Source organism: Apium graveolens, chromosome 11, assembly GCF_009905375.1.
Source record: "Apium graveolens cultivar Ventura chromosome 11, ASM990537v1, whole genome shotgun sequence".
In the NCBI taxonomy this organism is placed as follows: Eukaryota; Viridiplantae; Streptophyta; class Magnoliopsida; order Apiales; family Apiaceae; genus Apium; species Apium graveolens.
The window spans coordinates 4,677,641-4,691,179 of record NC_133657.1 but is presented as its reverse complement, the minus strand read 5'-3'; the positions used below and the strand labels follow the sequence as shown (position 1 = coordinate 4,691,179).

The 13,539-nt window shown below is 37.8% G+C and overlaps 1 protein-coding gene across 1 annotated transcript; it reads left to right on the top strand.

Moving 5' to 3' along the window:
• The first annotated feature begins 4,910 nt into the window (after positions 1 to 4,910).
• On the top strand, positions 4,911 to 6,469 carry LOC141695277 (uncharacterized). Its single transcript, XM_074499536.1, has 2 exons — positions 4,911 to 5,302; positions 5,392 to 6,469. Exons 1-2 carry the CDS (start codon positions 4,911 to 4,913, stop codon positions 6,467 to 6,469), a joined length of 1,470 nt encoding a protein of 489 aa, XP_074355637.1.
• Positions 6,470 to 13,539: the final 7,070 nt, after the last annotated feature.

Here is a 13,539-nt window from a genome sequence, read left to right as displayed (position 1 = left end):
AACATGTTGGGATCCATCTGCCCCAGGGCGATCCCATCTGTCTGAAGAGGTACTTCACCATCTTCAGAATCGGCACTCTGAAGCCATATTTGAAGGCCGCCTCCGAGATCCCGATGACACAGCCACCAAACCCTTCGGGCACTCCAGGCGTGTCATAAATTCGTTCGTGCTCCTTAGGGGCGTAGAGCCAAAAGAAATTTCGAGGGACGAAGAAGTCAGAATACATCTGGACTATTCTCTCCTTCGTCAATTCCGACCGGTTATTTGCTGCCGGGTAATTCGCCACCGAACCGTAAAGATCCCGACCTGTTCTTTCGGGGCGGATAGAAGAGGTTCCCACCAAAGTGCCCGACCTTGGATCCCAAGTCTCTGGGGGGCGATTCGCTCGGTCCATCTGCCTGTATTCGGAAACAAAGTGACGTTAGTCCATGTACTCGGGACACGACAAAGGAAAAATAAAAAACATTAGAAGGCCGAGTACATGTCCCGGAACCGAGCGAACATGAAAAAGATCCGGAGTCGGCTCCCGAAGACTGTTCTAAAGGGAAAGTCTCCCGAAGGACGTGCTCGCCCCCAGAAAACCCTTCGCCTGCCATCTTTAAACTCCAAACCGCCCATCAGCCCCCGGGTCGGCTCCCGAAGAGTGTTCTTAAGCCAAGGACCCCCCGAAGAGAGTTCTTGGCCAAAAAACACCTCGCATGCCATCTTTAAACCCATGGGGAACCCAGAAAAACTTCTATTTCCTACCCAGAAATGCCCAGAAAGTTAAAAACTCCAAAAAACACAACAACGCACGCATAAAACCCAGAAAAAACCCCATAAACTCAGAACCCCGTCAAAAACCATTGAGCCCACATGCAAACATCATAAATTACAGAAACTTGCATGCAAATGCACCAGGAAACTGAAAAGCAAGAAAAGGGACTTACTGATTTGAAGGTGTACTTGGATTGAGATGGGATACTCTGGGAAAATGGAGTTGTTGTTGCCCGTGATTGAAAAACTCGCCGCAGTTAGTTGTTGTGTGTGGAGAAACTGAAAATGATGAAAAAAAAGGAAATGCACAAATGGGCTTATATAGGCGCCTAAAATGAATTTGTAAAGGCGACGTTTGGGGGTTTTTTAAAATAAATGATCCACGACTGAGATTGGGCCATGGAAAGACGTGCCAACAGCTGTCGAGTTAATGCAATGCAAGTTCCCACAAGCTTGCCACGTGTACGACCAAAGATCGGGGTGGAACTGAAGCGGTCTCCCTAGGGTTTCTTCACCCCAATATGGGTTGAGACCGGTGTCCGTCGGCCGGCCCGAAGGCCCAGCCGAAGGACAGGGACATGTTGGTTATAGGCCCACCAAGGCCCATCGAACAAAGGCCCAATATGCGATTGAGCTACGGGGCCGAAGGACCTACAGATCCGCAAGACGAAGTCCCACGGAAGCTCAGGTCGAGGCCCGCTACTCGCAGACCATTGGAAAGAACAAGGGACATAACGCCCCCTTTTCACTCCCTCCTTAATGATTGGTAACGGCTGAACATTCATGGCAGAATTGAGTATAAAAACCCTTGTGAAGTAAGACAAAACACACACATTCTCGCATACGCTCTGCTTTTCTTGTATTATTACCACACCCTTACTACCAGATTCTTATTCTCACACCGGAGGTGAATCGGGGGTACAAACCCTCGCATTCTCTTCACTTTCAGGTATCAGCCGAAGCAACCTTCAAGGCACCCGAAACCTGTTCAAACTCCCGAAGGAATCTGGGCGTAACACACACACATATATATATATATATATATATATATATTAAAATCTTATCTATTTATGTTACTTGAAATTATATATTAAAAAATAATAGGATAAAAATTATTAAAAATGAATAATGTATAATTTGATCAATGGTTCCGGTCCACCCTTAAGAAGCTAAAGCGTCAGTTTTAACATTTAAAAGTTAGGTCGTCTTACCATCCGATTTGCACTTGTCATTTCGAATTATTTCGTAGCACAATTTCTTTACTTTTTTTAGCTAAATAGTAATATTGAGTAAATGTTACTTTTTGCGGCTACCACTATTTTTTTATTAATAATAGTATATGGGCCCGCCTGGCTAACTTTATTTAAATTATTTATGATTTAAAACTGATATCATGTAAGTGATAAACAAATTATTAATTATAAATAATTTAGGTGTTTGAATTATTTTTTTTATAAGTCATGGGAGTGTTTGATAAATTATAAGTTACTGATATTTTTTTTAATAGTTAAGTTATTTGATATAAGGATTTTGAATCAAAATCAACTCTATTTAATATATCTTTAATTTATATTTTCAATATCAATTATATTTATATATTATATTTATTTAATGTAATTTATATAATTTTTTTTATTAAAATACACTTATTTGATTTTTTTTTAAAAATAAACATATATTTTGAAATGAGGAGAGTATATAATATATGCATGTGAATTAGTGCAGAATTTAACATTCATTCGTGTATGGAGAATGTAGGCTATAGATCACATATTTTAATCATGAAGAAATGTAAATAAGATACGAGAATGTGCACTTATGCCCGTTAAACAATAAAATAAGACCGTTCTCTTTTTTATCCAAAACAGTAAGTAAATATATTTGTGATTTTTAAATTGTTATATTTGATTTTTATGCAGTAAAAATATAAAATAATATTTAATCTTGTACCAAAAATTAATCTTTGGATATTTTTCAATTTAGAAACCAAATCCTAATTCCCTACACTCTTTAATTACATAATTTTCGTATTTATGAACCACCGACCCAATGACTGTAACCTCAGGCACCGAGAACCTATTGCACAAATTAATAAAAATTAATAAGGTTAATAGTTAAAATTTCATCAATCGTGTAATATTTTATAACTGAATATTACTCACATTCACATTAAAATTCTCATAATATAGATATAGTTATAGTTAATTATTAGTTAGTTTTATTATTTTTATTACCTCTATTAAAGTTTTAATAAAAATATAAACAATATAAAAAAAAATTATGAAGGCGTAAAGCTGTCCAAATTCAGTTTTCTATTTAAGATTGGGCCAACTTAAAAGGAAAACACATATGGGCCTGTAGACCATAGTGTAGTATCTAATATTTAGTATGTTTTTAGTAGATTGTGCCTTCTAGCAGATGGATTTGTTCAGGCCCATCAAAATTAAGGAAAAGGATAGTTGATTTATAAGACCATTTTTCGTTTAGTGTTGGTATAATTTTTGTTGTTATATATTTGCTAATTTCTATTTGCTCTTAAAAATTGCTTGAAAGGTGTTTTGACCTAAAAGATATAGTTAGAGATAAAGCAAGTTGTCATTTTGGAAAGAATTCTTTTCAGTTTTTGCGAAAATGATTTTACCATCAAATCACACTAATTTTTTTTTTAATTAAAAACAATTATTATTATATATAATAAGCGTAAATAACTTATTATTTAAAATTTTGAAATCTCAACTGTTGATCTGATATAATTAAAAATAGATAGTTTAAATTATATCTTATTAGAATAAATATATTCTTAATACAATCATAAGTAGAAAATGTCTACATTTTTCTAATATTATTCAAGCACCAAATATAATACAATGTCCTAATACAATGCTAAATATAATAAGATTAGTAATTTAACCGGTCATAAATATAACAAAAAAATAAATTATTCTAATATTATTAAAACATCAAAATATGGTATAATGATAGAACAATAAATAGAATATAATTAAATATTGTACTATATATAGTTATATATATTTTTTTTAATTCAATTCCTCATTCATAATTTTTTTAATATTTACATATTTGTTGCAAAAATATTACAACAAATTATGAAAAATAAAAATAATATTGTAACAACGTCAGAAATAACGATATAGATATATATTAAAAATTAAAAAATAAATTTTAAAAAGAAAAAGGACAAATTTTAAAAAATCGTGCATTATAAGATGGTATCAAAAATATTACCAACCAGTCATCTTATTTTGTAACACTTTTCGCAAGCACTTTTTTTTAATAGTATGTCAATTTAATAGAAATTTCAAACAAAACCATAATTTTGAATAAAAGAAAAACTCCCTTAAATTTTAGTTTTAAGTTGATATTATATATGTGTTTTGGCAGTTTGGTGCCAAAACATATCTAATTTGAAGAAGTTACTTTTAAAAAAAATAATTTCAATTAATAATGATTATTCATGCGTCTGGTTAAAATACATACATAAATTTAATTAAAACACCTATTTATGTGCTGGCAAAAAAAACACCTATTTATGAAACAATTTTTTTCCAAAAACATCTAAATTGCTCAATACAGATTAGTTGATTATACAGTAGAAACAACTAATCTAATCTATTACTAACATCAGGTTTAGGCCATTGTCCTGTTTCCATCAAATAAATATCATCTAAACGACCGAGCTATACTCAGGGGAGGAATTAGGGGACCGAATGGAGCCCCGGTCCTGCCAACTGCGGAATAATCCCAAAATTTTAATATAAAATTTTAAAATTTACTATCAAAAATTTTTTTGGTCCCCCTGAATTTAAAAAAAAAATTGAAATTGAGAATTGATTATACAAAATTTTATTGATTTTGTTAATTATTTCATTCAAAATAATATTGATTAGATGGAAATCATGGAATTTGTTCATTAATCTTAATAATTAATAAATAAACATATAAGATAAAGATAGTACAATTTGAAACAAAAAAAAAGATGCTTAAAACTAAAGTCTAAAAACAGAACATACATGTTCAGTTGTTCTACTCCGGTCTCAAAACCCCCAATACACACTAAACATACAAGTTACAAAATTACAATCCCTAATATCATCTCTCTTTATCTACTCTACCTTTGCATCTAATCCATAAATATGAGCAAGAGAAAAGAGATTACATCATATTTTCAACCCAAGAAGAAGCAAACAACTACTTGTGAAGATGAAGAACCTTCTGCCGCCTCAATTGAAGTCACTAGAGATGGAGTTGAGCCTCTGATTTTTGGTGAGATAAACAGAAACTCCGAGCAAAATCCTCAATATCCAGAGATTGTTAATGAATGTATTGATTCTGAGAACACTGATGAAATTATTGATTTCAATTCGTTAATACATGATCCTGGTTTGCGAAAACAAATTGAGACTTATCATCCAAATAAAAAAGATTTAATTAGGAGAGCATACATTGATCTTGGCCCATATCAACCTGTGCAAGTTTATCCCTTCTCTGGTCCAGAAAATCATCCTCGTCGATTTCAAAAGAGTTGGTTTGATAAATTTCCTTGGTTAGAGTACTCCTCAGAAAAAGATGCAGCATATTGTTTTTATTGTTTTCTTTTTGCTAAAAATCCATTAGGAAGGTGTGGCTCGAATACTTTTACTGTCAAGGGTTTAACAGTTGGAGGAAAGTAAACAATGGAAAAGATTGTGCTTTTAGATGTCATGTTGGGAAAGGAGATGGTTCTAATTCAGCTCATAATTTTGCGGCTAAATGTTATTATAATCTTAAAAATCAGCCTTGTCACTTGGAGAAGATAGTGGAGAAACAAAGTGCAGAAGAGATTAAACGAAATCGAATGCGTCTTAAAACATCGATAGATGCAATCAAATGGTTGACATTCCAAGCTTGTGCATTCAGAGGACATGATGAAAGCTGCAACTCGAAGAATCAGGGTAATTTTCTTGAGATGTTAAAACTTTTGGCTTCTTACAATCCTCAAGTAGAAGAAATAATTTTAGATAAAACCCCCAAAAATACCAAATACACTTCACCAAAAATTCAAAAAGAACTTTTACATGTTTTTGCTAGGAAAGTGCAAGATTTAATTTGTGATGAGATTAATGATGCAAAATATTATTTGATTGTGGATGAATCTAGAGATATTTCTAAAAGGGAGCAAATGACTATTGTGGTTAGGTTCGTTGATAAAAGCGGCTTTGTGAGGGAGTGTTTCTTGGATTTAGTCCATGTTAAAGATACAACTTCTTTAACTTTAAATACTGAAATATTTGCTCTTTTGTCTCATCATAATCTTAATGTCCAGAACATAAGAGGTCAAGGATATGATGGTGCCAGTAATATGCGTGGTGAGTGGAATGGGCTGCAAGCCTTGTTTCTTAAAGATTGTCCTTATGCATATTACATTCATTGTCTAGCACATCAATTACAATTAGAACTTGTGGCTGCAACAAGAGAAGTACCTCAGATTCACACTTTCTTTCAAAATATGGTATTTATTATCAATGCGGTTACTAGTTCTTCTAAGCGGCATGATGAGTTGCAAGCTAATCAAATTGCTGAAATTGAACATTTAAAGGAAATAGAAGAGATTCAAACAGGTAAATGTCTCTATCAAATTGGAACATTACAACGTCCCGGAGATACTAGATGGAGTTCACATTTCACTGCTATATTTAGTTTGATAAGAATGTAGTCTGAACGAGTTTATCTGCTATGAAAGTTGTGAAAACAAGTCTTCGCAATCGAATGGAAGATGAATTTCTTATGGATTATTTGATAGTGTATATTGAAAGGAGATTGTGGAGACTATTTGTGCCGAGGAGATCATTGATTCTTTTTATTTGATCAAAGAAAGGCGTGCACATCTCAAATAAATCGGTATGTTTTCTACTTTTATTTATTTTGGTCCCCATGTTAGATTCCTGGTTCCGCCCCTGGCTATACTTAAACATTTAGCATATACACCGAGCAGTAATTTTCTTAAATAACCACGATATCATTGTTAATTGAATTGTAGTAATATTAGTTAACCCAAAATTTATACCAAAATAATTATAAAATTAAGTAACAAGATATATGTCAAAATATAATTTATGAGTTTATATGAATGCACGGGTTCTATATTATTATGAGTAAATTTATCATTTATAAGTATTAAATATTTGTAACATTTTTTTTGGGTCTCCAGCATTTTTCCGGATAATATATACATGCAGAAGAATTTCACTTATTCAAAAGTAAACTCTTTCACTTATAATAACGACTTAACGAGGGCAAGTCTCTTTTTTTAAGAAAAGGAAATAGTTACATAGCTACCGAGTGTAACTGCACCTCGCTCCATATCTTAAATTTACATTATGCAGACAGAAACCTATTGTTGTGCACACTGCATGACTGCATGTGTTTTTGTAAAACTATATTGTAATATTATAGACCCTTGAAAGTTAAAATACACGTAAGCAGGGAGGGAGGGAGAGGGGGAGGGAGAGAGGGAGGAGGGAGGGAGAGAGAGAGAGGGGGAGGGAGAGAGTGAGAGAGAGAGAGATGATTTGTTTGCATCAAATTTATATCACCTAAATGAACGAGCTAGATCTAAACATTTAGCAGTAATGCTCTTAAATTACCACATATATCATTGTTTACAATTAAACTTTATTCTATATTTAAGCCTTGACTTGTTTGTATATGCAAATAGTCAAGGTAAACTCGCTGGTACAAGCTGAATTTATATCCGAGCAGTGGATCTATATAAATAAAAAATCCTCTTAAATTATTAGCTATTTTCCAAAACCCTGTTCCTGACACTTCCCAACAGGATATGTATAACAATATTCATATAGTTCCAGAACTCTATCAAGTCCTTTTCAAGAAAAAGGAAAAACAGGTACATCGCCACCGAGTGTAGCTGCACCTCACTCCATATCTTAAGCCAGAACCCTTATTGTAATGTAAGCGTAGCACACACTGCATGACTGCATGCTTTTTGGAAAACTAAGTTATTGTAGTCTTGTAAACGCTTCAAAGTTGAAACAGACATAACCCAAAAAGACGTATTGGAGTGTGTGTGTGTGTGAGAGAGAGAGAGAGTTGCTGTCGGCCAAGTAGACGAATCAATTCCGAATGTTGTAGAAACTACTACTAAGACATTATGATCAATGCTACATTATTGTATAGGAAAAATTGCAAAACTACAAATTTATAGGTGAATCATACTAACTTTTATGAACTTTGAGTGTTTTAATTGATGGGATTGATGTAAATGCAGGGTGTTCCATCAATATTTATAATTGAAAGACCAATACACATAACTTCTTATTGTGTGTCTGCAGGCACACCACAGAAAATCCGATTTAATAATACTGCTACGATGTTTGGGAGTTGGGACATATTTTTGTTAATGAAACTGAAATAGGAGTCCTGATCTGCTAGCTGCAGGAACTGAAATCACCAACATTCTCTAACTTCTCTCAGTAAAGCTTTAAGCTCGATGTTAACTGAAATTATTATCGGATCAGTACTGTGCTCTTCAAATCCAACGAAACTCTATCATACAGCAATGGATATGGAGAATACTGGTTTATTCATCAAATTACGCACTAATTTTTGTTATATCATCAGCTCATCTGCCAACAGTTGAAGAATGTTACAGACCACATCTTTCTCGCTAATTTCACGTGAATTTTTACAATAAAACAGAGATACGGGACCTGATACGTCCCACCTGCACCTGATACAAAAATTATGTGAAGCTGAAGCACAAGAAAACAAATTAGCTTCTATGTTTATATTATTGCTAAATTACAAATAACTTTCCTTTTTTGTTTTTTGATAATTACAAATTAGCTTTTACTTTCACCGTATAATGTGTTTCCAAGTAGGGTCTAGTTATGGTTTGGACTAGTTAGAATCGAGGAACACAATCTCAGTACAGTACTAGGGTTTAACATCGATAAGTTCCAAAAAGATACAAATGAACTAGCCCCCGTCATGACGGTTATCCCCGAAATTTGGTATAAATATTATTCGGGTCAAAACCGGGTCAATTGGGCTTAATCGAGCAATTTATGTCTAAAAATTAAGGAAATGATAAGGTGAGCTCTCCTTGCTGAAAAAAGAAGAAGGCGCGCCCCGTGACATTATAGGTGGACGCGCCCCTACGTGTGAAAAGAGCGGTTAGTTAATGGCTTGAAATCAGAAGGCACGCCCTAATGGTATATGATAGGCGCGCCCTGTTGTTGGAAGGGAGATTTTGAATAAATTCTCTAAGGGTTGACCCCTTACCTATGGAAGGTTTTAGGGTGCGTCTTAGGAGGAAGGATGGTTTGGATAAGTCTTCAACATGGTTATTTGGACGGATTCTTTGGATAATTCAAGGAAGATGAAGATTATTATTATTACTAACGTATTTGCTGCAGGTACTCTATTGAAGAACTACTTCCTGTAATGCAACCACAGGAAGGCAGTGCCCGGGATCAGAGACCTCCAGGGGTATGCCTGGACGGAAGACCTCCTCCTGTAGTCAATGAGTGTCCTCATTGGGGATGTGGAGTAAATTATGGTGTGTGCTTTGGGAGCTCCGTCTCTGTAGTCAACAGGTGTCCTCGTTGGGAGACTTCGGAGTATCCAGCCTTTGCACCCAAAAGCTTGGGATCACTTGTCCAGCAATCTGGTAGGGGCTCTTTATTCGGGGGATAAGGATGCGTCCAATATTTGGTGTGAATCACGACTATACCTGCGTCCACGGATTAGAGAAACAGCTGATAGCGGAGGGTTATCCTTGACTAGGGAGATGCCTTATCCGTGAAGTCTCGAAGTCGTGGAAGAGCCTTGGTCCTTAGTGGTTGGGCCTCATCGACGGACACTCCTAAAGCTAGTAGAAGACGGTTTCCAGTAGGTTTCCTACTGGGCCTCGGGACAAGAGATCTAAGCCAATTAGGTTTCTTGTTCCCCAAGAACTATGTTGGCTTGATTCCCTATAAATAGGGATACGTAAGCAAATTGTAAGGGGTCAGAAGCGAGAGCACAAAGGAGCCACCACTAACCCTAAGCAATCTCAGCCACCAATAATCACAAACACCAAACACTGTTCATAAAATACAACGATTACTGTTCACGTTTTCCGACGAAAAACCACTGTCACAGATCTTGTTTCCGGCTACGAACCTCAAACTTTGTTGCTACCAAATTCTTCCGTCAACAAATTGGCGCTAGAAGGAGGGGGCCTAATCAAGATCTCCATCTAGGAGGAAAGATGTCTCAATATCGTGATAAAAGTTCTTATGATGTAGAAAGCTCTGAAGAAGGCTCTGAGCAGGGCTATGATGAACATTACGTTCCTTCTCCGGTGAATCATCCCACCCCGAATGTCGGTGGCCAACCACCAGTCCTGATTAGCAACGCAGATTTGTTGGAGCAGCTCTATCGCATGGGCGATGCCCTAAACGGTTTCGACTCGAGGTTGAGTACGGTGGAGCGGCGTAAGACAATGAGAGGCCTTCTCCATAACCACTCTGCTCATGCATCTGGGAAAGCTCCCATGACTGATGCTCTGGTTGGCTGTGGCCAATCCAGAGGCGAGTGTGTGGCAATAACTCCGCGATATCTGGATTACTCCAACGATGCAACCCTGATCGTTGAACTTGTTGATAAAGATACTGATGGGCGAGAGGTGCCGCGGGAAGATAACCGAGTAATCACTCACCCATACCGATCCGGGAAAACTTTGGTGGAACGCCGACAAGCGGAATATATGCCAGCAAATGAACAACGAGGTTTCGTTGCTTTGAAGGATCGTTTGGGGATCCGTTTTGGAGACGACAATCTAAGGATATTACTTTTGGAATGGAAGAAAGATGCCGATCGCGGAGATGTGACGCCCCGTGGTTCAACGCGTGTGCCCCAGAATCCCACTGAGAATCAGGAGCGGCACCACGACCATGAGAGAGCTCCTTCTCGTGGATCGATGGACCGGTATGGCCGAGATTATGGAAGTGATCTCTGGAGAAGACCCTATTGGAGGAGAAGAGGCGGAGGCCGAGGTAGATACTTGGACGTCTATCGCCACGACAATTATCGTGGCTATAGGGATACTCGCGTATATGTCCGAGCTGGAAGAGATAACTATGCGGGAGATGACGGTCGTAGGGATATCCAGAATTATGATCGTGAGACGCCTCAAGGCCGCGACCATGGTCAAGGAGAAAATCTGGAAGGAGATCAAGGGAGAAATCGGGAGGTAGTAGTGATACGTGGAGGAGGACAAGTTGATGCCCAAAATACTAATCAACAACAAGCTCCTTCGGGTGGAAATCAGATAGTGTTACCTTCATCTCAACCTCAAGATCCACAACCCAATATGCAGACTGTCCCCGGCGTGGGAACCTTTAACGTGGATGATCTAAAGAAGATGATCAATCACCTGGAAGGAATGGTAACGACAATGACTGAGATTCCTTTGCCATTCTATGCGGCTGTAAGGGAGGCTCAGTTACCGGCCGAATATCAAACACAACTAGCGATCTTCGGTTCCATGGAAGTTTAGACCCTGGGGAATTCTTGGGTCGATTTCATATAGAGATGGATGTGTATCAAGTTCCAGACTTGTCCCGATGCCGACTCTTGGCAGCAACCTTTAGGAAAGTGCTCAATAATGGTTCCAAAAGTTTAAACCAGGAGTGATCACTTATTGGGATCAGATGAAAATCTTGTTCTTGACCAAGTTCCAAGCAACTGTGAGATCCGCTCCATATGCCCCTACTTTAGCTAATGTCAGACAAAGGGAAAATGAAAGTCTGACATCTTACTTCAAAAGGTTCAATACCGAATCTACCAGCGTAATAGGTGTTTCGGACGAGGCTCTAAAAAGTTTTTGATTGCAGGATTAAGGGTCGGCTCAGATTTCTGGGAATATCTGCAGGGGAATGATCCAGCTATTATGTCAGATATCTTTGCTTTGGCAGAATCATTCAAGGTCATAGAACAATCTTTAGCAGAGGTCCAACCGGCTTTACAAACAAGCCAGAGGGGCAGAGCAAGAAAGAGGGATAGATCTCTGAGTCCAAGATATCGAAGAAATAGTCGAAGCCCGAATCGAGTAAACGCTGTAACTGTAAGGAGGGAATGGACCCCCTCAAGCTATGACAACGGACCTAGTGGATACACCCCTTTGGCTGCATCAATTGAGCATATCTTCGAAGTGAACAAGAACATAGGACTTTTTAGGAAGTCAGAAGCTCTGTCGTCTTGGTAAAGTAAAGATAAGAAGAAGTACTGTGAATTCCACAAGTCATCCAGACATAACACCCAAGAATGTCGACAGTTGAAAGATGAAATCGAGACTTTCATCAAGAAATGTTATCTTGGTGAATGGGTGGTGAAGGAAGTAAGGAGGCATAAAAGTGGCTCTGACAAAGTGAATGAGGAAGGAGGTCGTACCCCTCGGGGTTTTAACAACGAAACTCTGGAAGAAAGCAAGTTTATCAAGGATGGCAGCATCCGAGCAATATACGTAGGAGATCCTGATATGGAATGCAGTAACAGAGCCTTGGCAAGATATGCAAGGGAAGCCTGGTTTAGACCTTTGATTGACATCCACATGGTGGAGACTCAGCCACCTAAAGTGTTCAAGGGAGAATCCATAGATTTCACCTTCAGAATAGCGGATGTTAGGTGGGTACATCACCCTCATAATGATGCTCTAGTCATTTCTCTCCAGATTGGGACTAAAAATATCCATAGAGCCTTTGTGGACAATGGGAGCTCGGTAAACATCCTCTACTACAAGACCTATAAAAAGATGGGTTTACCTGATCGAAATATGTCAGGAGAGGATTCTTGGGTATATGGTTTTGCTGGCGAATGAGTTAAAGTCATGAGATCAATGCGATTGTCGTGCACCTTGGGAGAAAGCCTACTGTCCGTAACAAAGATGCTCGAGTTTAAGGTCCTAAACTAGGTATCGTCCCACAATGTGTTATTGGGATGACCCTTTCTCATAGAAATGAGGATCATCACTTCGATCCACCATCTCACAATTAAATTCCCAACACTGAATGGGGTAGGGAGCATAAAAGGCTCTCAATATGACTCCCATGAATGTTACCGACAGGCGATGAGGGGTTTTAGTGAAAAGGATGTCCAAGTCGGAGATGCCTCAGATGATGAGTTAGAAGGAAGCATCGAGCAACCGATCGAAGAGATCCGTGTCCATTACTATGTTGAACAAGGAGATGAATACTCTACCAAATTTCATTCGGCAACATTATTTTTTGAAGACACTCTTAGGGTCGAAACGTTGGAAGAAGAAGAGCCCCCAAGTGACCACATAATTCAAGAAAACTTCAATGGGGAGAGGCTCGAAGGGAGAAGTGATGTTTTGCAGAGCTTCAAGCAAACTGTGTATAAGGTAGATGCCCCTCTTACTGAGGGCGCGCCCTTAAAACCAAGAAACTTAAGAGAAGTTGATGCCCCTGAAACTCAGGGCACGCCTTCTCATGTTCAGAATCCAAAAGAAGTTGATGCCCCTGTTATGCAGGGCACGCCTTCTCCCAGAAAGAAAGTTGATGCTCCTACTCTAGAGGATGCGCTTTCTAAACAAAGTGACGAGGATTATAATCAGCTCGATTTGGATCCACGGATACTGATGCCCACAGAGAAAATGGGGCCAACTGAGGATGATTGAAATTTAAATTGATAAGGAGGGTCCAAGAAAAGTTCTGAGGATTGGATCTCAGCTAAATTTGATGCTGAAGGAAGGGCTTTTGA